Source organism: Rhinatrema bivittatum, chromosome 2, assembly GCF_901001135.1.
Source record: "Rhinatrema bivittatum chromosome 2, aRhiBiv1.1, whole genome shotgun sequence".
NCBI classification, from domain to species: Eukaryota; Metazoa; Chordata; class Amphibia; order Gymnophiona; family Rhinatrematidae; genus Rhinatrema; species Rhinatrema bivittatum.
The window spans coordinates 671400265-671427908 of NC_042616.1; the positions used below are offsets into that span (position 1 = coordinate 671400265).

Below are 27644 nucleotides of genomic sequence, written 5' to 3' on the forward strand. Positions count from 1 at the left end.
AAGTAGAAAAAAAAGAGCTAAAATGAGCAAGATAGGGACTAGGAAAACAGAAGAGTTTCCTGTAGAAAGGACCAGGCAGAGTGGCATCATTTGAGGGAATAACAAGAAGGATAAATACAGAGGGGAAGGGGAGCTGGACAACAGACTGTAGAAGAGAAGGAGAGGATAAAGGTAGCAATTATGGAGGATGCCACTGTGGTGGAAATAACTGTTTGTGAAAGGGCTTTATTAAAAGACAGTGTGCACACACTGATCAGAAACGACAACCTTTGCTGGAAGTACAGAGGACATATCTTATGATATTTGCCTATTTAAGTAACTCCAAATGTTCACAGACTAGAACCCTTTGAATTTTGCAAATTTAATAAAGCAATCCTTCCTGGAAATCCTGTATGAAATGATACAAATGTTACCAAGTTAATGTACAATACCATCTAATTAAAAAAAATGCACAGACTACTACATATGTAGGTGCTTGTTCCAGTAGTGTTCAGTCCTTTTATCACCTTGTAAAACATAAGTAAAGCAAGAAAAAAATATTTATAAAAATTTAGGCACCAGCTAAAAAAAACTTTAGGAGCTACAATATTTTTTTTTTTTGCTAATTTGGCTTTTTTGCCTATTTTTTCTGTTCTTTTTTTATTTCTTGGTTCTATATTTCTTTTTGCTTTTCTTTGCTCTTCCCTTTTTTCCCCTGAGACTCCTCTTAGCCTCCTCCTCCCACCAGCAGCAGACACCAGGACTCCCCAGGCCAGTTTAGCTGCTGTTGCAATTCCCCCTTCCCACCATCCAGGCCCTGTCAGTGGTTGCAACTCTTTCCTCTCAGCTCTGCCAGCAACGTTCTCCCACTGTGGGTGCTCAGTAACATCTCTTCTGACAGGTGCCAGGGCCTAAATTTTAGGTGCCAGAACATCCAAAATACTCCAGCCAAATTTAAAGAGCAAGTTCAGAAAAACTCCCAAAAGGAAGAGCTATAGTATTTAGGGGATAAATTAAATGGTGGAGGACCACTGGAGTATATCCAAATATCTTTATACTGTAACATTATTGGATTTCTAATGGGAATAAATCACTGTGGCAAACACTACATACTACAAATAAAACTAGTAGAAAAGCCTCTCAAAAACGATAGGGTATAATCATAGCTACCTTTCTCCTATTACATGAAAACATAGTTGAACCAGGCCCCCATGCCATATGTCAGCAACCCAGACCCCAGCTGATCTGTCTTCTCATCCACAGCTCTCCTGTCCCTGGCATCCGATCTAGCGCATGTGCAGAGTGGGCTGTGTACAAAACAGACATACACCACAAACGGAACCCAAGCTGCCTTTTATTTAGAGAGAGTAAATCCAGATTTAACAAGTCACTATTTTTGAACTGTAATACATAGAGCAGCAGAAATCTCTTAGAAAACTGGCAGTCAATTGGCTACCAGCTGCTGAATATGGGTGCTAAATATATTTTCTACTGTTTTCCACTGGCCACAGTGTTTTTGCCACACTACTCTGAAGCTTAGAAGTCAAGTGGTCACTTCTGATAAGAATTAGTGGTCAAAGTAGTTTTTGAGACTGCCCCTTGCCACAGGAATCGGCCACCCTGAACACTAAAATATTTAAATTCAAAATCTGCAGATTAGAAAATTATAAATGTACTAAATGTGAATACTGCCAAGAACTTCACACCTGAATAAACACCAAAAGACTTTGTATGTGTTCCTCTCAAACAGTTCACAGAATGCTCCAAGCACAATTTCCCTTAAAGGCCTTTTTATGATATTCTGACTCTCTCCTACAGCAGGCCTTCATTCAAGGGAGTTGCATGATTTCTGTGCATAGCTTTTCATAGTGGTGAGTTTTCAAAGCTATCCCTGTATTTTGATAAAGAATGAACCCAAAATAGTTAGAAAAATAAGGGATAGATTTTAAATATTTGCGCGATCGCGTACGCTGGATTTTATAAGATACGCGCGTATCTTATAAGATCCGGGGGCGGCGCGCGCAATGGGGTGCAAATTTGTGCAACCTGCGCGCGCCGAGCCCAGCGCGCACTGCCTGTTCCCTCCGAGGCCGTTCCGATTTTGGAGCGGCCTCGGAGGGAACTTTCCTTCGCCCTCCCCCCACCTTCCCCTCCCTAACCCACCCCCCCGGCCCTATCTAAACCCCCCCCCCTACCTTTGTCGGCAAAGTTACGCCTGCTTTCAGCAGGCGTAACTTTGCACGCGCCGGCCGGCAGCCCCGCTCGTGTTCCGGTCCCAGGGGCTGGTCCGGAGGCCTCGACCACGCCCCCGGGCCGGTGCCACGCCCCCAGGCCCACCCCCGAAACGCCGCAGCACGCCCCCGAAACGCCACATCATTTCGGAAACGCCCCGGACACGCCCCCTCCCGCCCCTTTTCGAAAGCCCCGGGACTTACGTGCGTCCCGGGGCTTTACGCGCACCGGCAGCCTATGCAAAATAGGCGCGCCGGCGCGCGAGGGCCCTGCGCGCGTAAATCCGGAAGGATTTACACGCACAGGCCTTTTAAAATCCGCCCCTAAGATTTCACCTAAAGTAGCAATGCAAAACAAATGTTTTCTATATATAGATACTTTACTCAAAGGATCTCATATAGAACTAGATTTATCAAATTGCTATAAATAAAGCAAGAATAAAGCCCATGATAGAAAAGGGAACATGGTCAGGGTAAATTTAGAGATAGCACCACACACACACAGATATTTATTGTGCCCACAATATTTTCCCTTCACCAGCTGCAAAGTGCCCACATTGTACTTTCGACCTAATTGATGCACTCTCTACCTAGCTGATATCAAGCTAGGATGAGAGTACATTGTATAAATCTCATCTTTATGTACCTTTACTCACTCCAAATCACATCAAATCTTCACTGGTGTGCACTATGCTGTTCATACCTCTGACTGCATGTAAAACTGCCCCCCAAACCCTAGACCACTACCAAAACCTCACCTCGAGTTACCAGTTGACCCTCCTACAGTGGTATAAATAGTTCTCTAATATGACACCCTTATACAGAGAGAGTCTCAGTCTCTTTCTCTCTCCAATGTTAAACACCCCTCATTTTCATAAACTCCTCCACTTTAACATGGGAAGGAGATAGGGCCCTAATGCCCACAATAAGGCACCACTGAATGCAGTGTCTTATAAATAAAACAAGTACCTGTACATTTTATAATTATTTGGCCAGGATAAATCAAAATGTCCCAAAGATCCCAGGACAGTTTTTTTTTTTTGGAAAAGTTTTCAGGCCGATACAATACAGTGCACTCCGACGTAGCGCACTGTTAACCGGCATTTGGACGCTTGTTTCGATGCGCTAGCTTTACCCCCTTATTCAGTAAGGGGTGATAGCGCATCGAAAACACGCGTCCACCCCCCCCCCCCCCCCGAGACTAATAACGCCCGCAACATGCAAATGCATGTTGATGGCCCTATTAATCATTCCCGCGCGATTCAGTAAGTAAAATGTGCAGCCAAGCCGCACATTTTACTTTAAGAAATTAGCACCTACCCAAAGGCAGGCGTTAATTTCTGCCGTCGCCGGGGAAGTGCACGGAAAAGCAGTAAAAACTGCTTTTCTGTGCACCCTCTTACTTAATATCATGACGATATTAAGTCGGAAGCCCCAAAAGTTAAAAAAAGTAAAAAATAAAAAAAATTTAAAAATTTAATATGGGCCCGCGGCTTGAAAACCAGACGCTCAATTTTGCCATCGTCCGGTTTCCGAACCCGTGGCTGTCAGCAGGCTCGAGAACAGACACCGGCAAAATTGAGCGTCGGCTGTCAAACCCGCTGACAGCCGCCACTCCTGTCCAAAAAGAGGCGCTAGGGATGTGCTAGTGTCCCTAGCGCCTCTTTTTACCGCAGACCCTAATTTAAATAAATTAATTTACTGTATTGCGCACACAGGAGAGTGTCCTGTGCGCTCGCCCGCTCTCATTTACTGTATCGGCCCATTTGTGGTTGCAAATAAGCTAAAATTTAATAGAGTTAATAAAGCTAGGACTTATCTTTGAATCTCCAGAAGGAAAAACGTTTTGTTAGTCGAGCTTATAAACAACTCTGAGTCCACAGGAACAGGTCAAGCATTAAAGCGCTGTCTCTTGAAACACCCAACGCTAAGGTGTTTCAAATTCCTCTTTGTCAGAGGTCAGAATTGACACATGGTAATGGACCTGAGTCTAAGCTCAAATTATGTCTGTCTTGTAAGCAAACAGGGATTTTTGGGACATTTTGATTTATCCTGGGCCAATGACTATAAAATCATTGATTCTTTAATTGAAGTTTTTATATATAGAAAATATTTTTTTGCATTGTTACTTTAGGTGAAATCTTATTTTTGTGCATTAGTGCTTTTCAGTTTGAGTTTTTCATTTTTTGTATTGCTACCTCAAAATATTAAAGCATTCTGTAACTTCAAATCTCTCTCTCTCTATAGCATTAGAAGCTCTAACTACAGGATCATCAGTCAGGCAAAGATGTCACACACACACACAAAATATTCCTGTACTTTTAGGATAAGCTTTCATGGATAATCTACTATTGACTGATGCTGGCTTATTTCTATGGGAAAAATGCTTAGTAAATGAGGCCCTTAGATTGTGAGCCCACTGGGAATGGGGGAATCCTGAATGTAATCCACTTTGAAGTGCCTAAAAAGCAGAATATGAATTAAATACATAAATTACACTTTAAAGAACCCATAAAAAATCCTGAAATGTTACCAATTTTCTGAAAGTAGAACCAACACGAAAGCAACGCCAGCAATCTATTCCCTTATTAGTTGCTTTAATAAATAATAGGCTACAAATGGAAGCACCGTTTATACTTAAGAAGTTTAATTTGAACAGTATGTCCTATGAAAACTGGGTTTCCAAAATGATCAGGACTGCAAACTATGTAAACTAAGCTCATTTCACTATCCAAGACTTTTTGTGTAATATATACTACAATCCATGTTAGTGGTAGCTGCTTTGATTTATGCCTGTTATGTTCTCATTATGCTAGTACATAACATACCTTGTCAGCATTATTTTATTTTTATTGGATTGCAACTTTATTTTAATGACATTGTAATGAAGGCAGTGAACTTGTAACTGCTTGTTCTCCCCATAAAAAGACTGGTAATCAGGAGGGTTGCATTGTCTGAAAGAAGCCTTTGCAGCCAGGTAATCTGAACCACTATGAGTCTCAAAATGAATACGATGTTCTTTTAGCAGTGCTTTAAAGCCAAAAAGAGAATGACACAAAAAACTTCACTGTTATATATCAGCAGGAAGCCTTCTTGAAAATTCACTAACAAATTTTATATCTATAAATTTTATACAGCACAAAAATATACAAAAAATATTGCAAATCGGGCGGTCTAATGACTTGCCAGCTAAATATTGTGAAAAGCTCTTACATGAATGTTTAGGTTGCTGTAGCCCCACAAGCGGCAGGTTCTGATTCAACAGGAAGACCAAAAGAGCAGAAAAAGCTGCAAACCCACCCACCCCCCTTTCGAAAAAAAAAGAAGGGCGAAATCCCTACCATAGTCCATGTTGGAGGATTTTCTAAACCTTAAAAATCAGAAATGAAAACAGCACCTTTAAATACCACATTTTGCTATGAAGATTAAGATGCATTTCAATGTCAAATATTGCACCGATTTTCATCCCCTATAAGCTTGTAAACATAGCACTAGATTTAACATTTTGCTATAAAAAATGCAAAAAATAGTACCCGCGTCAAAAAAAAAAAAAAAGAGAGGCATGGTTAGGGTAATTTTCCAGGTACTGCTATTTATCACAACATGAATTTAATTTATCACACCTGCAATGTTTTCACATCTCAAGCTGAGAAGGGCCCAGACAGGCTTTTATTGTATTTTGGGCTGAGAGACAGAGAGAGAGAGTCTGAAACATCAGAACATGCTAGAGAGATAAAGTTCCTGGATGGAATAAATGACAGTTTTATGGAGCAATTGGTAAAGCAAACTATGAGAGAAGGAGCAATTTTAGATCTAATTCTCAGGGGAGTGCAGGATTTGGTGAGAGAGGTAACTGTGGTGGGGCCGCTTGGCAATAGTGATCATAATATGATCAAATCTGAATTAATGACTGGAAGGGGAACAGCAAGTAAATCCATGGCTGTAGCACTAAACTTTCAAAAGGGAAACTATGAGAAAATGAGAAAAATAGTTAAAAAAAAAATTGAAAGGTGCAGCTACAAAGGTAAAAAGTGTGCAGCAGTTGTGGATATTGTTAAAAAATACCATCCTAGAAGCACAGTCCATATGTATTCCACACATTAAGAAAGGTGGAAGGAAGGTCAAGCAATTGCCAGCATGGCTAAAAAGTGAGGGGAAAGAGGGTATTTTGGCCAAAAGATCTTCATTCAAAAATTGAAAGAAGGATCCATTAGAAGAAAATAGGATAAAGGATAAGCATTGGCAAGCTAAATGTAAGACAAGACAGGCTAAGAGAAAATTTGAAAAGAAGTTGGCCATAGAGGCAAAAACTCACAGTAAAAACTTTTTTAAATATATCCGAAGCAGAAAGCTTGCAAGGGAGTCGACTGGAAAATTAAATGATCAAGGGATTAAAGGGGTACTTAGTGAAGATAAGGCCTTTGCAGAAAGATTAAACCATTTCTTTGCTTTAGTGTACTGAAGTGGATGTTGCGGAGAAACCCATTCCGGAGATGGTTTTCAAAGGTGATGATTTAGATGAAATGAACCAAATCACGGTGAACTTGGAAGATGTGGTAGGCCAGATTGACAAACTGAAGACTAGTAAATCAACTGTACCAGATGGCATACAGTCCAGGGTTAGAAAAGAACTAAAAAATGAAATTTCAGACCTATTTCAGTTAATTTGTAACCTATCATTAAAATCATCTGTTGTACCTGAAGATTGGAAGATGGCCAATGTAATCCCAATATTTAAAAAGGGCTCCAGGAGTGATCTGGGAAACTACAGACCCCTGAACCTGACTTCAGTGCCGAGAAAAATCATGAAACTGTTATAAAGAATAAAATCATAAAACATTTAGATATACATGGTTTAATGGGACACAGACAACATGGATTTACCCAAGGGAAGTCTTGGCTCACAAATCTCCTATATTTTTTTTTAAGGAATGACTAAACACGTGAACAAAGGTGAACCAATAGATGTGGGGTATTTGGATTTTCAGAAGGCGTTTGACAAAGTCCTGCATGAGAGGCTTCTAAGAAAACTAAAAAGTCATGGGATAGGAGGCGATGTCCATTTGTGGATTGCAAGATGGTTAAAAGACAGGAAACAGAGAGTAGGATTAAATGGTCTGTTTTCACAGGGGAAAAAGGTAAACAGTGGAGTGCCTCAGGGATCTATACTTGGACCTGTGCTTTTTAATATATTTATAAATGATCTGGAAAGGGGTACGATGAGTGAGGTGATCAGATTTTTGGATGACACAAAATTATGCAGAGTAGTTAAATCTCAAGCAGAATGTGATAATTGCAGGAGGACCTTGCAAGACTGGAAGACTGGGTTTCGAAATGGCAGATGAAATTTACGTGGACAAGTGCAAAGTGATGCATCTCGGGAAAAATAACCCTTGCTGTAGTTACACAATGATCCAGGAAAGAGATCTAGGCGTCATAGTGGATATTACATTGAAATCGTCCAGTGGGAGAGGAGAGGATCACCTTGCTGGTGGCTGAAAGGAATCAGTAAGTTTTGCTTGGGAAATTTTCTTTTTTAAAAGTATTGGGGCGAAGTTAACTATTGGGGAATATTATTTAGTATGTTTGTGTGTTTGTGCTTTTAATAGTCAGTAAGGCAGCGAATAAACAGAAGTTAGACTGTTTGTACCTCCCAGGAGGGAAGGGTTAGGTCTTCCATCATAGTTGGTGATTCGATTATTAGGAATGTAGATAGTCCGGTGGGTGTGAGGATCGCCTGGTAACATGCCTACCTGGTGCGAAGGTGGCGGACCTCAAGCGTCACCTAGATAGGATTTAGACAGTGCTGGGGAAGAGCAGACTGTCGTGGTACATGTGGGCACCAACGACATAGGAAAATGTGGGAGGGAGGTTCTGGAAGCCAAATTTAGGCTCTTAGGTAAAAAGTTTAAATCCAGAACCTCCAAGGTAGCATTCTCTGAAATGCTCCCTGTTCCACGTGCAGGTCCCCAGAGGCAGGCAGAGCTCCAGAGTATCAATGCGTGGATGAGATGATGGTGCAAGAAAGAGGGATTCAGTTTTGAAAGGAACTGAGGAACCTTTTGGGGAAGAGGGAGTCACTTCCAAAGGGATGGGCTCCACCTTAACCAGGGTTAACCAGACTGCTGGCGCTAACCTTTAAAAAGGAGATAGAGCAGCTTTTAAACTAGAACAAAGGGGAAAGCCGACAGTCGCTCAGCAGTGCATGGTTCGGAGGGAAGTATCTTCAAAGGATACTAATGACACATTAGAATTAGGGCATCCCAACAGTGAGGTTCCAATAAAAAGAAAAGTAGTTCAAGTGCCTGTAACTAAAAACTCATCTGAACTAAAAAAAATTCTAACTTATCCCTATCAATTAAAAAGCAGAATGAAAATACAAACAAAAAACAAACTTTGAAATGTTTGTATGCTAATGCCAGAAGATGGGAGAATTAGAATGTATAGCAGTGAATGATGACAGACATAATTGGCATCTCAGAGACATGGTGGAAGAAGGATAACCAAAGGGACAGTGCTATACTGGGGTACAAATTATATCGCAATGACAGAGAGGAGCACCCGGGAGGCGGTGTAGCACTTTTTGTCTGGGAGGGCATAGAGTCCAGCAGGATAAATATCCTGCATGAGACTAAATTCACAATTGAATCTTTATGGGTAGAAATCCCGTGTGTTGGGGAAGACTATAGTGATAGGAGTATACTACCTTCCACCTGGCCAAGATGGTAAGACGGACAGTGAAATGCTAAGAGAAATTAGGGGAGCTAACCAAATTGGTAGTGTGGTAATAATGGGAGATTTCAATTACCCAATCATAAGCAGAAGCAAACCTTGCACATAAGCAAGTACTCGGGATCACTGGTGCAGGTAAATAAGTATATTTCCATTCAATGGTAAATAACGGTTTTATTATTGAAAAGGTTCCAATATCCTTACTGTGGCAACTCCATACAAAGTAACAGTCAAGAGTTACAGGTCCCCCGACACGGTCCCGTGTTTCGCGGTGGCTGCATCGGGAGGGACCGGATGACATTCAAAATCTGAAATATAACATGAGTAATCAAACATGGAAACAGGCAGACTGCAGGAAAACAAGTTACAGTGAGTAATCACATACCTTATAAACAATCATCAGGAGCGCGAGCGTCCTCTGCATTTGACAGACATTTAAAGGGCAAAAAGGCGCGAAAAGCTAGCTCTCGCGAGATGCTGAGAGTGACAGGAAGACACCTGTAATCGGATTAACAAATTAACACAGATCCTAGTGAACCAGTTACAGTGAATGTTTACATATCTTATGAACAGGCATCAAGAGAGGAAGCGCCCTCTGCATTAGACAAACATTTAAAAGGCAAAAGGGCGCGAAAAACACGTACTCCCGAGATGCTGTAATTGACAGGCAGACACCTATAGGAGAATCAACAAGGATCCTAATAAAACTGGTACCATTCAATCTCTTTGTTAAGACCATGAGGGGAGACTGAATTTAGGGTAAAAATCCAGCGCTGCTCTCTCCGACCAAGCATACCGGGAAAATCTCCACCTCGTAGGGGGGGCGAGACCACCTCTAATACAAGGAAGGAGAGATCAGCGATGGAGTGACAGGCATGGATCCAATGCATTACAAGGGGTTCATCGGTTCTGGATGATCTGATGTTGGAGCAGTGCTCGATAATTCGTGTCTTAATCATCCGTGAGGTTTTCCCCACGTATATAAGCGAGCAGGGACAATAAATCACGTAGACAACACCTTTTGTGCAGCAGTTTGACTGAGAGTGTAATTTGAACTCACGTCCCGACCCAGGGTGTTTGAATACTGTCAGTGACTCAGTATGGCTGCACATCGTGCAGCGGCCACAAGGGTTATGACCACCAATGGTACGTGAGTGGTGTTGCGTGGGTGATGAAGATGTATGAACAAGACGATCTCTCAGATTTGTAGCTCTTTTAAAAGTGAAGCGAGGGGGACCATGCATCAAATCAGTGAGGGACAGGGCCGACCAGTGACGTTTAATCATGTTCACAATGGATCTTCCAACAGTGGAAAAGGGGAGAATACAGTTATAAGAGATGTCATCAGGCTGTGTAGAGGAACTAAAAAGCCAGTCCCGGTGTGTGTGCAAGGCCCGTTTAAAGGCTTTTTTCACAATCCGGGCTGGATATCCCCTTTCAACAAACCGGGTAAACATGCCATCTGATTGGGAAAGAAATTCCATCCGTGAGGAGCAAAGGCGCCGAAGCCTTAAGAATTGCCCCGTCGGTATGTTATCCCGGAGTGCCCGGGGATGACAGCTGTTATAGGCAAGCAGTGTATTTCGATCAGTATTCTTGCGAAATAGGGTGGTCTCAAAACGGTCCCCATTCCGAGAAATCAAAATGTCCAAAAAGGATATCTGGGAGGGATGCATGCAGTGATTAAATTGGATATGGGAATTGATTGAATTCACCCAGTCCAAGAACATGAAAAACTGTATGTTGGAACCTGTCCAGATGATAAAAATGTCGTCAATGTAGCGAAGCCATACATGGATGAATTGGGGCCATCTAGATGGATAAATGTGAGTGGTTTCATACTCATCCATGTATAGGCACGCCAAACTGGGCGCCATGGTAGCCCCCATGGCTGTCCCCTTGATCTGTTGGTATATAACGTCTTGGAAACGAAAAAAATTTTTGGTCAATGCAATTTCCGCAAGTTGTACCAAAAACGACATGGTAACCCTGTGTGGTGGACGTGTGTTCAACACTTTTTCAATAACAACAAGGGCCTCGTTTTGAGGAATGTTTGAGTAAAGTGAAACCACATCCAATGTGATGAGAAAGATGGGCTGAGAGACCTCAATATCTGATAGCAGTGTCATAAAATGTATCATTGGGACATGCTAGAGAGATAAAGTTCCTGGATGGAATAAATGACAGTTTTATGGAGCAATTGGTTCAGGAACCGAAGAGAGAGGGAGCAATTTTAGATCTAATTCTCAGTGGAGCACAGGATTTGGTGAGAGAGGTAACGGTGGTGGGGCTGCTTGGCAATAGTGATCATAATATGATCAAATTTGAATTAATGACTGGAAGGGGGACAGTAAGCAAATCCACGGCTCTCGTGCTAAACTTTCAAAAGGGAAACTTTGATAAAATGAGAAAAACAGTTAGAAAAAATACTGAAAGGAGCAGCTACAAAGGTAAGAAGTGTGCAAGAGGTGTGGTCATTGTTAAAAAATACCATCCTAGAAGCACAGTGCAGATGTATTCCACACATTAAGAAAGATGGAAGGAAGGCAAAATGATTACCAGCATGGTTAATAGGTGAGGTGAAAGAAAGCAAATGTTGCTTACCTGATGTAACAGGTGTTCTCACAGGACAGCAGGATGTTAGTCCTCACAAATGGGTGACATCGAGGATGGAGCCCACCACGGAAAACTTCTGTCAAAGTTTAAACAGAACTTTGACTGGCCCCTACTGGGCATGCCCAGCAAGGCACTGACCCTGCAGCCAGCAGGGGTCTCCCTTCAGTCTGATTTTCAAAGCTACAGGCAGTGCCTAAAAAGTAAAAACAAAACGAACCCAACACCGCGGGGTGGCGGGCGGGTTTCGTGAGGACTAACATCCTGTTGTCCTGTGAGAACACCTGTTACATCAGGTAAGCAACATTTGCTTTCTCACAGGACAAGCAGGATGGTTGTCCTCACAAATGGGTGAGTACCGAGCTGAGGATGTCCTGACTTGCACCAAATGCACCCAACGACGTGCAACAGGCAGTACAAGTGGGGTGGAATTTGGGAAAGGGCATCCGCACCCTACCGGGAAGGTGGAAGGGTGTTGGTACATCAGGTTGGAAAAAGGTTACGCAAGACAGATTGGCCGAAGATGGAGTCCTGTCTTCCAGCTTTGTCCAAACAATAGTGGGCTGCAAAGGTATGGAGAGAACTCCAGGTTGCAGCCCTGCAGATGTCAGGAAGCGGCACCGATCGAAGGTGTGCCACTGACGTCGCCATGGCCCTCACAGAGTGTGCTTTGACACGGTCTTGGAAAGGAATGCCAGCCTGCTCATAGCAGAAAGAAATGCAGTCCGCCAACCAGGAGGAAAGAGCCTGCTTACCCACAGGTTGTCCTAACTTGTTAGGATGGAAAGAGACGAATAATTGAGTGCTCTTCCTGTGAGAAACTGTACGGTCTAGGTAAAAGGCTAGAGCTCGTTTACAGTCTAGGGTATGCAGGGTCTGTTCTCCAGAGTTGGAGTGGGGCCTGGGAAAAAAGATAGGTAGTATGATGGATTGATTGATATGAAACTCAGAAACTACCTTAGGTAAAAATTTAGGGTGAGTGCGGAGTACCGCCCGGTCCTGCAGGAGTTTAGTGTAAGGCGGATAGGTAACTAGGGCCTGTAATTCACTAACCCTGCGAGCTGAAGTGATAGCCAAAAGGAATAACACTTTCCATGTGAGATACTTTAACTCACAGGAGTGCAGAGGTTCGAAAGGAGGTTTCATTAGACGACCAAGAACCAGATTAAGGTCCCAGGATGGGGCCGGAGGCCGTAAGGGTGGCTTCAGATGGAGCAAGCCTTTAAGAAAACGTGTTACTAGGGGTTGTACTGAAATAGGGACACCCTGTACACCTTTATGGAAGGCGGCTACCGCACTGACATGCATCCTAATGGAAGAGGTTTTAAGACCTGATTCAGAGAGATGCCATAAATAGTCCAAGAATTTGGAAATTGGACAGGAAAGGGGATCAAGGGACTGAGAAGTGCACCATGATGTGTACCTTTTCCATTTGTATGAGTAAGACTTTCTTGTGGAAGGCTTTCGTGAAGCTATCAGGACTCGAGAAACGGAATCTGAAAGGTTGAAAGGCTGAAGGACTAACCTTTCAACATCCATGCCGTCAGGGACAAGGCTTGGAGGTTGGGATGGAGGAGGCATCCGTCGTTTTGAGTGAGCAGATGCGGGTCCTTTCCCAGAGGAATGTGCCTGCGGATGGAGAGATCCTGGAGTATTGGAAACCATACTTGGCGTGGCCAGTAAGGTGCTATCAGGATCATGGTTCCTCCGTCCTGGCGTAGCTTCACGAGAGTCTTTGACACAAGAGGAAGTGGGGGGAATGCGTAGAGCAGACCGGTTGTCCACTTGAGGGAGAATGCATCCCTCGGCCGAGAGTTCTGGCTCCGAATGAGAGAGCAGTAATCGTCCACTTTGTGGTTCTGAGGGGACGCAAAGAGGTCTATGCGGGGAGAACCCCACTTGTGAAACAGAGAGGTCGCTATCAGAGGATCGAGTGACCACTCGTGCGGTCGGAAGACACGGCTCAGCCGGTCTGCCAATACATTGTCTACTCCCGGCAGGTAAGTGGCCCTGAGGTACATAGAGTGGGAGAGGGCTTCCGCCCAGATCTGCGCAGCTTCCTGACACAGAAGGAAGGAGCCTGTGCCTCCCTGCTTGTTTATGTACCACATGGCCACTTGGTTGTCCGTCTGGATTAAGATTATCTGATGAAAGAGATGATCTTTGAAAGTGCGGAGCACATAGCGGATTGCTCGAAGTTCCAGGAAATTGATCTGGTGTTCGGCTTCCTCGTTGGACCATAACCCTTGGGTTTGAAAATTGTCCACATGGGCCCCCCAACCGATGTGGGAAGCGTCGGTGGTTAGGATAACTTGCGGATCCGGTGGAAGAAAGGGTAAGCCCTGAAGGAGGTTGACCTGAGTCGTCCACCAAGTTAAGGATAGGCGCAGCGCTTGTGTGACTGTGATTATGGAGGACAGAGGCTGAAAAGCTTGAATCCATTGTTGTCGTAGAGTCCATTGTGTTACCCTCATGGCTAGTCTGGTCATGGGAGTGACTTGAACCGAGGATGCCATGTGTCCTAGGAGAACTAGGAATTGGCGAGCTGTGGCAGTGTCTTGAGACTGGAGCTGGTGAGCTAGGGACATGAGAGTTTGGACCCGTTGTAGCGGAAGGTAGGCCTTTGCCTGTAAGGTGTCCAAGTCTGCCCCAATGAAAGATAAGGTTTGAGATGGGACGAAGCAAGATTTCTCGTAATTGACAAGAAACCCTAAGGAAAGGAGTGTGTTGATTGTCAATTGTAGGGAGGACCGGGCAATCTGAGGGGTGGAGGCCCTGATCAGCCAGTCGTCCAGATAGGGGTATACGTGGACACCTTCCTTCCTGAGGAATGCTGCTACAACTACGAGGCATTTGGTGAAGACCCGTGGAGCAGATGCCAGACCGAAAGGCAGTACTCGGTATTGATAATGGTCGCGGCCTACGAGAAACCGCAGATATTTGCGATGGGATTGTGTTATCGCAATATGGGTATAAGCTTCCTTGAGGTCGAGGGAGCATAGCCAATCCCCTTTCTGCAGCAGAGGGAGTAACGTGCCCAGGGTTACCATCTTGAACTTTTCTTTTTGCAGATACTTGTTGAGGGCTCGAAGGTCTAAAATTGGACGTAGCCCTCCTGATTTCTTTGGAATTAGGAAGTATCTGGAATAGAATCCCTTGCCTCGTTGAGAGGGAGGAACGAGTTCTATAGCATTTGATTGCAGAAGAAGAGATACTTCCTGTTGTAATTGAGCCAAATGGCTGGATAGACTCCACGCTTGAAGCGGCGGGGAGTCTGCCGGAAGAGTTATGAAATTGAGGTGGTAACCCTGTGCGATAATCGCCAGCACCCACTGGTCTGAGGTAATCCGTATCCAATGCTGTAGAAAGTGGCACAGACGACCCCCTACAGGGATGTGGGGGAGTGGGATATGGCATGTGCTCCGAGTCGGGAAGTCAAAGGCCTGCCGCAGGCCCGGGGGGTGGGGCTACAGCAGGTCTTTGTTTTCGAGGTTGGCGTGGCTGAGGTCTGGTGGAGGATCGAGCCGGACGAGGCCTAGTCGACGGAGGGTAATAACGACGTGGCCGAAAGAATGACTTTTTGGAGTCCTTCTTAGGTGGTGGTTTGGAGGATACCTCAGATGGAACAGACGAAAGTTGTTTCAACGTCTCGTGGTGATCCTTCAATTCCGCCACAATTTGTTGAATCTGTTCTCCGAACAGATTATCCCCTAAGCAGGGTAAATCGGCTAGACGATCCTGAACCTCTGGGCGAAGGTTGGATGATTTTAACCAAGCCCAACGTCTGGCTGAGATGGCAGTAGCTGAGACTTTCGTGGAAGCATCGAAGATATCGTAGGCCGTTCGGATCTCGTGCTTCCCAGCTTCAAATCCTTTGTGAAGGAGGGCTTGAAGCTGTGGCTGGTATTGGTCCGGTAAGGTGTCAGCGTAGTCCTGCATTTGTTTAAGGATAGCTCTGTTGTACTGAGTCATATAAAGTTGGTATGAAGCTATACGAGATATCAACATAGCCCCATGATACACTTTCCTTCCCACACTATCAAGAAATTGGTTGTCCTTGATAGGGGGAGTGGAAGAGTGTGGCTTTAAACGCTTGGCTTTCTTTGCGCAGACTCAACTACAACAGAGCGATGATCCAGTTGAGACTTCTGAAATCCTGGTGCTGACTGAACGAGGTAGGTTGAGTCAGCTTTTTTATTGACTGGTGACACAGATGAAGGTGATTCCCAGTTTTTCTTTAAAAGATCCAGAAATACTTGGTGAATGGGGATGGAAGCGATGATCTTGGGGGCATCCAGAAATTGGAGCAGCTCCATCATTTGGTGCCTGTCATCGGTCTCAGATTGCAGCTGAAAAGGCACAACTTCTGACATCTCCTTTACAAAATTTATAAAGGAGAGATCTTCAGGAGGAGATCGTTTTCTACTCTCTGTAGGAGATGGTGGGGATGGTAAATCTGTATCTGAAGATGAATCATCACCCCAGGTATCATAAGGATCATGTAAGGTTTGCTGTCCTGAAGGACCTGGTAGAGGATCCAAAGGCATCGATGGAACCGGTGCTGCAAGCGGAACAGTGAACGGCATCGAGGGCTTCGGGGCCACCGATGGAATCGGTGCCGATCTTGGAATCGATGGAGCCGAAGGATAAATCGGTGGAAAGGTATGTGAAGGCACCGATGGAACGACACCGGACGGAGGAATCCGGAACGGTGTTTCTCCTGTCGATGAATGTCCTTCCGGAGATGATGGTGTAGTCGGTGCTAATGAAATCACCGATGGAAGGGCGCGCATAAGTGCCTCCATACGATTTAGTATCGGTGCTAACGCTTCCACTATAGGCTCGGTGGTCGGTTCCATCCTCGGTGGCAGAGTCGGTGCTGAGGTCGGTGCCTGAGGCGGTGCCGGAATCGGTGCCGGAGGCGGTGCCGGTGGAGGCTGGAATCTTCGCATCGCATTCTCGATGGCCTCCTGGACCAGCCGGTCCAGTTCTGCCCGGAGACCAGGGGTAAGCATACCCGGCTCGACGGGAGAGGGAGGCTGAGGCAGGGCCGGAGGGACCACCGTAACCGGTGGGATCACGGCCCCCGCACCCCGGGAGGGTGAGGGTTTCCTCGGTGCCTGCGAACGAGACGTGGACGGTGCCAGGTCCGACCGAGGCTTTTTCTTCGGTGGCTCGGCCTGTTCAGAGGTCGATGGTTGCGGATCCTCGACGGGCCGAGACTTGTGCCGTCGATGGCGATGCTTATCCTTCCGATCTCCTCGGTCATCCGGGGAGGGGACAGGAGTCGACGGCCGAGAAGTCATCGATGGTGGACGGTCACCGGCGGGTTGGCGATGGTGGTGCAACTTCGACGGTGCCGGTTCCGATGACGTCGATGCTATCGATGGCGTTGGGGTGGGTGCATGGAAGAGGAGCCCCATCTTCTCCATCCTGGCCTTGCGACCCTTAGGTGTCATTAAGGCACATTTGGTGCAAGTCAGGACATCATGCTCACTACCCAAACATAAACACAAAACCCTATGGGGGTCAGTGATGGACATAGTCCGGGTACAATCCGGACATCGACGGAACCCCGTCGCCATGGCTTAAGGCCAAATTTAGGCGCGGGCTCAATAAGTTCCCACAGGCCTCAAGGGCCAAAATCGACGGCCGCCGATTAAAAAAGGGAAAAAACTTACCGGTTTCCGCGAAAGTGACAAAAATTTGTCGAAGGGAGACCCCTGAGGGGCAAATTTTCTTCGGATAAAAAAATACCGAATTCCTGTCAGGAACGTGGTAAGAGAGCTCCTTTCACCGTGTGGCAACTGCTGCGCGGAAAAAAGAAGACTGAAGGGAGACCCCTGCTGGCTGCAGGGTCAGTGCCTTGCTGGGCATGCCCAGTAGGGGCCAGTCAAAGTTCTGTTTAAACTTTGACAGAAGTTTTCCGTGGTGGGCTCCATCCTCGATGTCACCCATTTGTGAGGACAACCATCCTGCTTGTCCTGTGAGAAGCTATCTTATCCAAAAGATCTTCATTCAAAAATTGGAAGAAGGATCCAACAGAAGAAAATAGGATAATGCATAAGCGTTGGCAAGTTAAATGAAGGGCACTGAAGACAGGCGAAGAGAGAATTTGAAAAGAAGTTGGCCATAGAGGCAAAAACGCACAGTAAAAATTTTTTAAAATATATCCAAAGCAGAAAGCCTGTGAGGGAGTCAGTTCGACCGTTAGATGATCGAGGGGTTAAAGGGGCTGTTAGAGACGATAAAGGCCATCGCGGAATGATTTAAACCATTTCTTTGCTTCGGTTTTTACTGAAGAGGATGTTGGGGAGATGCCGGATCCAGAGAAGGTTTTCATGGGTAATGATTCAGATGGATTGAATCAAATTACAGTGAACCTAGAAGATGTGGTAGGCCTCATTTACTACTCTTCAGTTAGTCAATCACCTGGACCGGATGGAATACACTCTAGGTTTCTGAAGAAACTCAAAAATTAAATTTCAGATTAGTAAAAATTTGTAACATATCATTAAAATCATCCATTGTACCTGAAGACTCGAGGGTGGCTAATGTAACCCCAATATTTAAAAAGGGCTCCAGGGGCGATCCGGGAAACTACAGACCAGTGAGCCTGACTTCAGTGCCAGGAAAAATAGTGGAAAGTGTTCTAAATATCATAATCACAGAACATATAGAAAGACATGGTTTAATGGAACAAAATCTGCATGGCTTTATCCAAGGCAAGTTTTTGCCTCACAAATCTACTTCACTTTTTTGAAGGGGTTAATAAACATGTAGATAAAGGTGAACCGGTAGATGTAGTGTACTTGGATTTTCAGAAGGCATTTGACAAAGTTCCTCATGAGAGGCTTCTAGGAAAAATAAAAAATCATGGGATAGTTGGCGATGTCCTTTCGTGGATTACAAACTGGCTAAAAGACAGGAAACAGTAGGATTAAATGGACAATTTTCTCAGTGGAGGTCAGTGGACTGCCTCAGGGATCTGTATTGGGACCCGTTCTTTTCAATATATTTGTAAATGATCTGGAAAGGAATACGATGAGTGAGGTAATCAAATTTGCAGATGATACAAAATTATTCAGAGTAGTTAAATCACAAGCAGATTGTGATATATTGTAGGAAGACCTTGTGAGACTGGAAAATTGGGCATCCAAATGCCAAGCACATGGACCCGGTGGAAGCATCCCTGAAAGTCTCCTTTATATATAACTCCTTTATATATAACTCTCTCTCGGACTTCTCCAGGTCTGCCACTCTAGCCTCCAGAGATCTGAGAACCAGGCACAAACATTATCTCCCAGACACACAGCTAACCATACATATGGCACGCAATGCAAAAGTGAGATAAACTTATCTACTAGTGGTTTGCTGTCTGCATCATTTTTCTTTTAAGTTATTATAAAAATTATTTCTTAAAATGTACTTGACTTTTTTGTTTACTCTAACCGAAAACTTATAATTGACGTACTTCTTTAAAAAAAAAAATTTTTATATTCTTTATTTTCAAATTTTTGAAATTAACTCAAGATACACACGTACAGAAAAATAGTGTTGGTTTCACAACAAATAGAGTAATAAGAAATTTCAATAGTTTACATTCATTATCTCAATTATTACCAACATCAAAATTATAAGAAAAGTGGGGGAGGGGTGGAAAGGAGCAATTAATATAAGCAAATATCACAAAAATGGAATTAGGTTGCTGCCCAATAGTGCTACAGCTATATTACTATTACATTGCTGACTCTGTAGTAGGAGTTTCCTGGGAACATGACTGTAAAAAAGCCCTGAGCTGAACTGGTTCTTGGAAAACATATTGAGCATTTCGATATTTTTTTTAATATTTCGAAGGATATTTTAAGACATAGCTAGCACCCAGCTGTAAGACCTCAGGTCTCATTAAAAGAAACTCCTTTCGCCTCTTCTGGGTTACTTTTATGACATCCGGATATATACAGATTGGATAATCAAAAAAAATACCTGCCTATTTCTTAAGAATAATCTCAATATATGATTCCTTTCAGAAAGAAAAGCAAATGAAATAAGCATAGGTTTCCTTTGAGTAATCTCTGAGTCCAGTGAGGATTCCAGGAAATTAGTTAAGTCAAGGTTAACTGTTTGAGGCCCAGCTGGTAGTTGTTCTGTTATCTGTTCTTCTTGCTGTAAGTAAGTAATAAGCTTTTACGATGGCTGGAGTTGCAGATTCTGGGATCTTAAGAATCTGGTTCATATAAATTTTGAACATATCTACGGGAGATGTTAGTTGTTGTACAGGAAAATTAAGGACTCTTAATGAGCCCTCAATGCGTTCTCGACTCCCTCTAGTCTTTTGCTAAATATTTTCTCAGACACTATTAAATTCTGTTGTACTTTTTCTGATGAAATAACTTTTTCCAGATCTTCCACTTTTTTAATAAACGACATTACAAGATTATTATTTGTTATCGTTTGTTCTCTGGTGTCTAAGGTTATTTGAGATAGAGTTTTAATTGAATGTTCTATTGATCTCAGAACTGACCAAATACCTTCTAAAGTGTCGGTATTCGATGTTGAAATTCCAATCCCTGCAGTCATGGCTCTTAAACAGTTTTCTCCCTCCTCCATATTACCTTGTCCACACACCACAGTACCTTGCAGGCTAGAGGATTCTATACCCTGATGTATCCTTTCCAGTGGTCGTGACGTCGCTCCCTCCGAAGCTCTTCCCGGCAAACGACTCCTCTCCGCATTCCACCAGGGTCTCCATCTCTAGCAGTGACTCCTGCTCCACTCGGGTACACCGCCTGAGGAGCCTCCTTCACTGCCGTGCTGCCTGGTTCTGCGATGTTAGTTGGAGGTGCGGGCCGTTTCAGCTCTCCTGTGGGGTAAGTTCTCACTCATCCCTCTCAGTCTCTCCTTCCTTTTAGTATGGGGCATAATTTTTCAGCAAGAAATCAAAAAGAAATCAGCCTTTCACCAACGATCCTCGCAGTCCTATTAGGCGACAGCCATCTTGTCCCCCCTGCCCTACTTCTTTTTAAATTTGAATGAGGTTTTATTTTGCACTTATTTATCCAAAGCACTAGCTGGTTCTTATTATGTAAATTTTCTCCCTGCCTCCCAACTGGGCAAAAGTCTATCAAAGCAGAATCCAGACAGGTGTGGGTGGGAAAAAAGAGCAAGGAAACAGGACAATCACACTCACAAACAGCAAAAAAGTATACATTTAAAAATGTCATGTTCTCAAATATATACTTTAAAGATCAATCACGCTCCTCTTGGCAAGCAATACAGTTCAGCATTTAGACAGACCCCAGTTTTTCCTGCTTTCAGGCTTTTGCTTCAGCAGCAATTCTTTCAAGAGTGGGGGACAATTAGATATCCACACCTGCAATTCAAAGATCTGAGCTTGCAAGACCTTAAGGCCTTTGACATTAGCACCTGGGAAACATCTGCCCAAGACTGTGGTTGCTGAAAATAATGAACTCCAGAAAGTCCTTAAAAAAATGAGGAAAGTCTAGTCCAGAAAGACAACAGAGCTATCAGAAACACCAAGGCTCGAAAACAGCTGTCTCAAATGATGCAATCAGAGACCAAGAAAATCTGGCAGAAAGATATAGAAATTGACTCACTTGTATTGGGCACCACTAGCCTGATTAAAAAAAACTTTCAGGCAAATTTTAAAATGCTGCCTGTATATATTATACCTTATGAACCCCAGAAGGAAGCTTTTTTTTGGTACAATGCAAGTAGAAAAGCATTACCGTGAATTTCAGAGACTGAGATCTTACGCAATATACCTTGATTTATGGGCCAGGTTGTTTCCTGTCAAGGTATGCACAAAATTAACCCTTTGGAGACGTTACCTCTGTGTCCAATTTCTGCTGTAGGCATTGCAACAGAGACTACCAGTCATGTATGAGTCTTTACAGCCACAGACGGCATCGTCTGCCTGCTGAGAAGACCATAAAGGATACATATCCATGGTCTGTCAAGACTGAAGAAGCCTAAAATGAGATTAATTTTTGCCCAGACTAGCTTACAATCATCTGATTGTGGAATCATAATTGTGAAAATAAAACAAAACAGTGTTAAAAAAAAAAGACCACACAGTTGAAATGAATATTCTACTGGAAAAGGCTTTCACTACTTGTGCATTTGCAGATGCTCTGTACTTTCACCACAGACCTACCACTGAAATCAATCTACTAAATATAGCTGGATACAACCCCACTTGCAAGTCTATAATCAAGGCCAAATTTTGTTAGACACAGGACAAAACTGTGGGGCATTATCTCATCAACAAGAGATTTGCAAAGTATTAGTTTCTGCACTACATACTAAAAATGTCGTGCAAAAACTTAATGAACCCAACGATGATAAAATCTGATTTGAAAATGGCATTTCTAAGAAAACAGAGTTGCAAAACAAGAGTTTTAAATTAAATGTTAGAAATAACAGAAACACACCAAGGCAAGTTTTAATACAAAGTTTACTTCTGCATACCCTTTTAAAATCAACAATGATTTTTACAGTTGAATTTAATATCAAAAGTAACAATAATCAAAGCCTTATCTATTGCAGGAGTAACTATTGTACTGTGTACATTTAAAAGTGATCTCAACCCTTAATGTACAGCATAATTTGGAATTACAATTATTTTAAAAGGCACAATGTATTCCTCCTATACAGTGTAGGCTTTATTTAAGCTATATATTTTACCAGTACGTTATCACCATACCCGAGCACATTTACAGAAAATGATTATAAATTCAAAGAGCAATGAGCTTTTGAAAATTGCTACAATATATGCTACATTTACACGCATAAATCCTTTTGAAACATACCTCCGGGGTAATTATCGCCCATATAACATTTCTAATTATATCTTTGCTCCAAGGTTTTTCTTTGCCTCTTCCCTTCCTATATAATATGATGTGAAGTGTCTTTTGGTTTAAACATTCTTTTCCTTTTTTTTATTTCAAACTGTACTTGATAAAAGTCAGAAATACAAAACTAAGGAGGTCATTTATCAAAGTGCTAAATGGTGTTTTTGCATGGTGTGCTGCAAATTAGGAAAAGGGGAGTTTAACTACACCTTTTTCATTTGGGTTAAGCCATGTGATATGAGGGGGGGAGGGGGAGCGAGGGGGAGCGAGAGAGAGAGACTGACTAGCTATAAGACCCTCATAGTAGTTAGGTATTTATACCTCTATATGAGGCCCACCTAGTTACTCGGAGGTGAGGTTTAGGTATTAGTGAAGGGGTTAGGGGCCACTTTGACATTCAAAGTGAGATGTATGAACAGAACAGTGCTCTCTTCTGAAGATTTGCTGACCTTCGGAGTGAGGAAACTCAACCAAAGATGAGATTTGTGCAATGTTCTCTCAACCTAGCTTGATGTTACCCAGGTAGAGAGTCCACAATACAATTCTGGCAGTTTGCGCTAATACTTATGCGAAGCGATAAACAACCTATTACCATAAAACACACCCTTTTTCCTATCGCATGCGATATTTAGTGCATTTTGATGAATCCAGGCCTAAGAAATTACATTTAGATCCCTTTTCACTAACAGAATGGGAGGAGTAGTCTAGTGGTTAGAGCAGTAGGCTAGCCCAAGGGAAACTAGGATTCAAATCCTGTTGTTGCTCTGTTGCAGCAAAATGTTTTCCAACTTCTTTGGTTGGGTAGTCATTTTTATGACCTGCATGGTTTAAAGTATCTCCTGGAGAAAAAGATTACAGCCCTATGATGTGAATTTTCAAAGGAGTTCTGCACATAAAAATAGCAGTTTTCAAAAGCCCATTTATGCACATAAAATCCATGTATGCACATAAAATGCAATTTTGAAAATTACCTCCACTGTGTTAAATGCCACAACATTTAACCCTCATCTGGGTTGCAGGCTTTTTTAGAATCCAGCAAAATTTAACTAAATTTATGCATTTCTTAACTGCTTTTTTCAGAAAAACTGCTCAAAGCAGTGTACAGTCAAATACAGCAGCAACAATAAAAAATACAGCAAATATCAATGCAATAAAATTCAAGATAAAATAAACAACCTACAAATATCTTACACATAGTAATAAAAGCATAAATATATCCAAAGTCTATCCCGACTAGACCAAAAGCCTAGTATTCAGATAAATAAATGCAAACCTACATAATCTAAAAAAAATCACAAAAGATTTCTTTCAGTTAGCAACATGAAATCCCTAATCTTAAGGCCAAAGGACAAGAGTTCACCCTGCAAGAGTTAGGAATCTAAAAAGAGCCATGTTTTCACCTTCTTTCTGAAGACCAGGTAGCTTCCCTCAATTCCATATCCTTTGATAAGGAATTCCATAATTGAGGGGCAGTTTCACCTGGGATTCAGGTACTTCTGGGCAGAGAAAATGATAACCTAAGGCACTGGTTTCAATAGTCAGCCACAAACAAAAATAGCAGAACTCACAGAATTTAACTGACAAATATGACTGGCAAACTGCCTGAGGCCCCGGGCTTCAATCTTTTTTCTCCCTCCCTCCCTACTCTGGGAGAGGTACACAGACTGATTTAAACCAGGTCCTGCTTCCCCTAGGATCAGCCTTGTTTCCTAGGAACAAACTTTTTAAAATTGGGAATTTAAATGAGTAAATGTATTCAAGAACATAAGATATACCATATTGAATCAGATTAAAGGTTCACAGAGCCCAGCAATCTGGGTCACAGGTAACTAGCAGAATCCATTTCTGCCTCCCAGGAGTAATTGGTGTCTTTTTCAAATCTACCTGGATAATTAACTTTTTCCCCAGGAATTTGTCCAAACCCCTTTTAAGCCCAGCTACGTTAGATGCATTGACCATGACCCTCAGGCTACAAATTCCACAGCTACTTTTTGAAAAATATGCTTGTGTGCCTGCTGCTTCTTTTTGATTTCACAGTTTTATATTTCAGACTACAGCACTGGGTATCTATACAATATTCACTTGCTGTAGAGATGTATCTCGCTACAGTTACAAGCATAAAGCTGGCAGTCATTAAGATTCTGACACTGGATCAGCAATCACTGCTGCTGCCTTGAAATTCTGTATCTTGAAGAAGAAAACCTGATCACTTCATTCACTGCAAATCATCCTTGAGCTAGAGAGCAAAGGACATATTTTTGTATTTTATATTCTGTTTTATACTGTTGTACAGCACTGTGGGTAGGCTTTGATGTCTGGTATGGCAGTATATAAGAAATAAATGGAACAGAATGTGCTAAAGTGTTAATTAATAAAAATAAAACCTATGTATAGAGTGACCACCAACTTTACATTTTTCCTTACTGTAAAATTGGCATTACAAGTTCAAACACATATTGTTAGCAAGAGCCTGCCATGAATAAGAAATGCAAACACGGCTGGCTTTAGGCCAGCTGGCGCCCTGTGCAAAAACTGGAATTGGCACCCCCTCCCCTTCAGCAGTGGCAACTCTGGCACAGTTCTCTCTCCTTCCATAGTCATGGTGTCTTCAGTACAGCCCTTCCCTTTTTTCATTCTCTCTTCCCCTGTCCAGCTTCTCCCTCTCTCTTCTCCCCCCACCCTGACCTCTGTTTCTTTCTGCCCACATGTGGACGAGTGCCAGGAGAGGAGGCGCCGAATGGTGAAAGCCCCCCTCCCTTTAATATGGCAAACTGTGCAACTGTACAGATCACCCCCCCCCCCCAAAAAAAAATAAAAAAAACTGGCCATGAATGCAAACACAGCAGCAGATGTCAGCCTGAACAAGTGCATAAGATCTATGCCTGTCACAATCACAGACATACAGAAATGGAAAAATCTAGGCCTTTACCTCTGTGGCAAAAAAATATGTATTAGGAAATTCTTTGTAGAATTCAACTACATACTTTTACAAAGCAGGTAAAAAATGCCAACTTTTAACTTTCTCCTACATGCACTAACTTTTTAACAGACAAAATGCTACACAATTAGTGAATGTCTCTATTTGCCATTTTTCATATGGAAAAATCTCTGATTAAAATCTATGAGAATTATTTCTGCAAAAACCTCAATCTTTCTGAATGGTTTTGTCCGAATGTTCATGAAATGAAATTATTTAGCACACTTCTTTAACCGTAAAGGGTCAGGTGCCTGCCTGAGAAGGGCAGCAATGTCCCTCCCACCCCCTTAGATCCATGAATTTCCAAAACCATGTCTTCCTCATTCTAGGAAAAGAAGTAATTCCTGCGGAAACCAGCAATCTAGGGATGGTCCCAACTGCGGAGATGGTGGTACCCAACCGATCACTCACAGCTCCCTCTTCTCAGCCACGTGCCCAATTGCACAGTTAAAAATTAAGGTGTACGCCAGGAAAAAGCAACCGAGCAACGACACTTCCACTGAGATTTCACCCACCAAAAAACAACCCCAAACAAAACAGCCATCAAAGCCTCCTTCGCATCTGTATCACGCAGCACAAGTGTCCTTTTTAGGTGTCTGACAGCCACTGTGACCATCAGTCGAGCTGGGTCAGCACTTCGTCAAGTTGGGCTGCGGGAGCGCGGCAACTCACCTCCGTCACCATAGGTTTCCACGCCGTAGCCTTCCTGGAGCCCGTTACTCCACGTGCCTTCGTACCTGGCCGGGGTGCTCAGGCTCTGGCGGATGCCGTAGCGCCCCTTGAAGCCGTGCGACCATTCCCCCCGGTACATCCACTTGCCCTTCGTCTCTATGCCCAAGCCGTGCCGCTTGCCCTGCGCCCAGTAGCCCTGGTAGGTGTTGCCGCTGGGCCAGGTGTACACCCCCACCACCTCGAAGCCATGAGACCACGAGCCCGAGTACTCGCCCTGGCCCCGAGGGCCCGTGCAGATGCCGTGCCCGTGGGCTTTGCCGTCCTCCCAGCCGCCGCAGTAAGTGCCTCCATCATCGAAGTCGAACCTTCCGCCCGTCATTCAGGGTGGGGGGGGGGGGGAGAGACAAAAATTTTAAAAAAGGAAGGAGAAGTAGCAGAGCGGCGGAGGAGAGAGCGGTACTGCTAGCGCGAGGGACCCCCCCTGGGCTATGGGAACCTGCTGTCGGGAGGCACGCGCTCGCCTCGCAGCGCAGGAACCAAAGAAGAACTGCCACCCTCCCCAGCCACTGACCTTCAGCTTGGCGCCGCGTCACCCCGAGCCCCCGCCCTCGCCACGCCCCCTCGCCGCTTTTCCTCGCGCGCTTCTCTCTCTCGCTCTCTCTCACTTTCCTCACGGTTCCGGCTCATTGTAACGGTTTGGGAAGGTTGTTGGGGGGGTCCGGGTTTGGTTAGAGCCGTACTCCCCGTAAAGGGACTGCTTTTATTTTTTTTTAGGCTCAGCATTGTGATTTGATTTTAAATGATAGAAGTTCCGTGAGCAAAACCACAGCAAGGGTTTAGAAGAAAATTTCATTTCAACGATAAGGTGTTTACTAGTTCTTCGGAACACTATCGCCAGTCTTTGCAAGTTATATCATTGAGCACTTGAAAGGTGCACTTCCTTCTAATCCTGCATTTTATTTTGGCGGGGGAGGGGGAGGGATTCTTAATCACAACTCCCAACAAATCAGTAGCTTGAACTGCACCCAACTTCCATAGACTAGCCACCGACGTCTAAAAATAAACCTCGTCATGGGATCTGGAAGTAATATCTGGAGCACATCTTCGAGTAAAGATAAAAGTGCAAATTCTGGTGGTCCAGTTGTAATGACTTGAAACTTTACTTGTGCCTTCTCAGGTTTTACTTCTAAAGCCCCTTAAATGAGTGAGAGGCATTTTGAGCAAACAGTGCTTTCGCACTTCATGGGGAATCTTGAGTTGCTGATTATATTTCATTCACAGGTACAATTCACTGACCGTGCCTTCCTCCCAAATCTAATCTTCAGGCTGGCGCGACTGAGAGACTTTTCCTGGAGTGGCTGTGAGAGCGTGCTAAAATTAAGCATTGTCTCTCAGCTATAGAAAAGGATAATTCCCATACCTGGGAACTCTCTTCACCCTGAGATTAGCAGCGGCGAGGGTGGATTAGGCGGGCTGTACCCTTTTTTCTCTCCCCCCCCCCCCCCCCCCCGAACTACTTTCTTTTTAATGTATGTTCGCTATCAAATAATAAATAATTTACAACCT

At 43.6% G+C, this 27644-nt stretch overlaps 1 protein-coding gene across 6 annotated transcripts in view; it reads right to left on the bottom strand.

Moving 5' to 3' along the window:
* JPH1 (junctophilin 1) overlaps positions 1 to 26606 on the bottom strand; it is a 353316-nt gene extending 326710 nt beyond the window's left edge. For 5 of the 6 annotated variants that reach the window (XR_003854844.1, XR_003854845.1, XM_029591495.1 and 2 more), the window contains exon 1: positions 26079 to 26606. Coding sequence is in view for 4 of the 6 variants with exons in the window: in XM_029591495.1 (XP_029447355.1) it covers positions 26079 to 26457 (379 nt within the window). In the remaining 2 variants the exon portion in view is untranslated. Of the gene's footprint in view, positions 1 to 22843; positions 24666 to 26078 lie in introns of those variants that run through there. The other variant, XM_029591498.1, reaches the window with a different exon arrangement.
* Positions 26607 to 27644: the final 1038 nt, after the last annotated feature.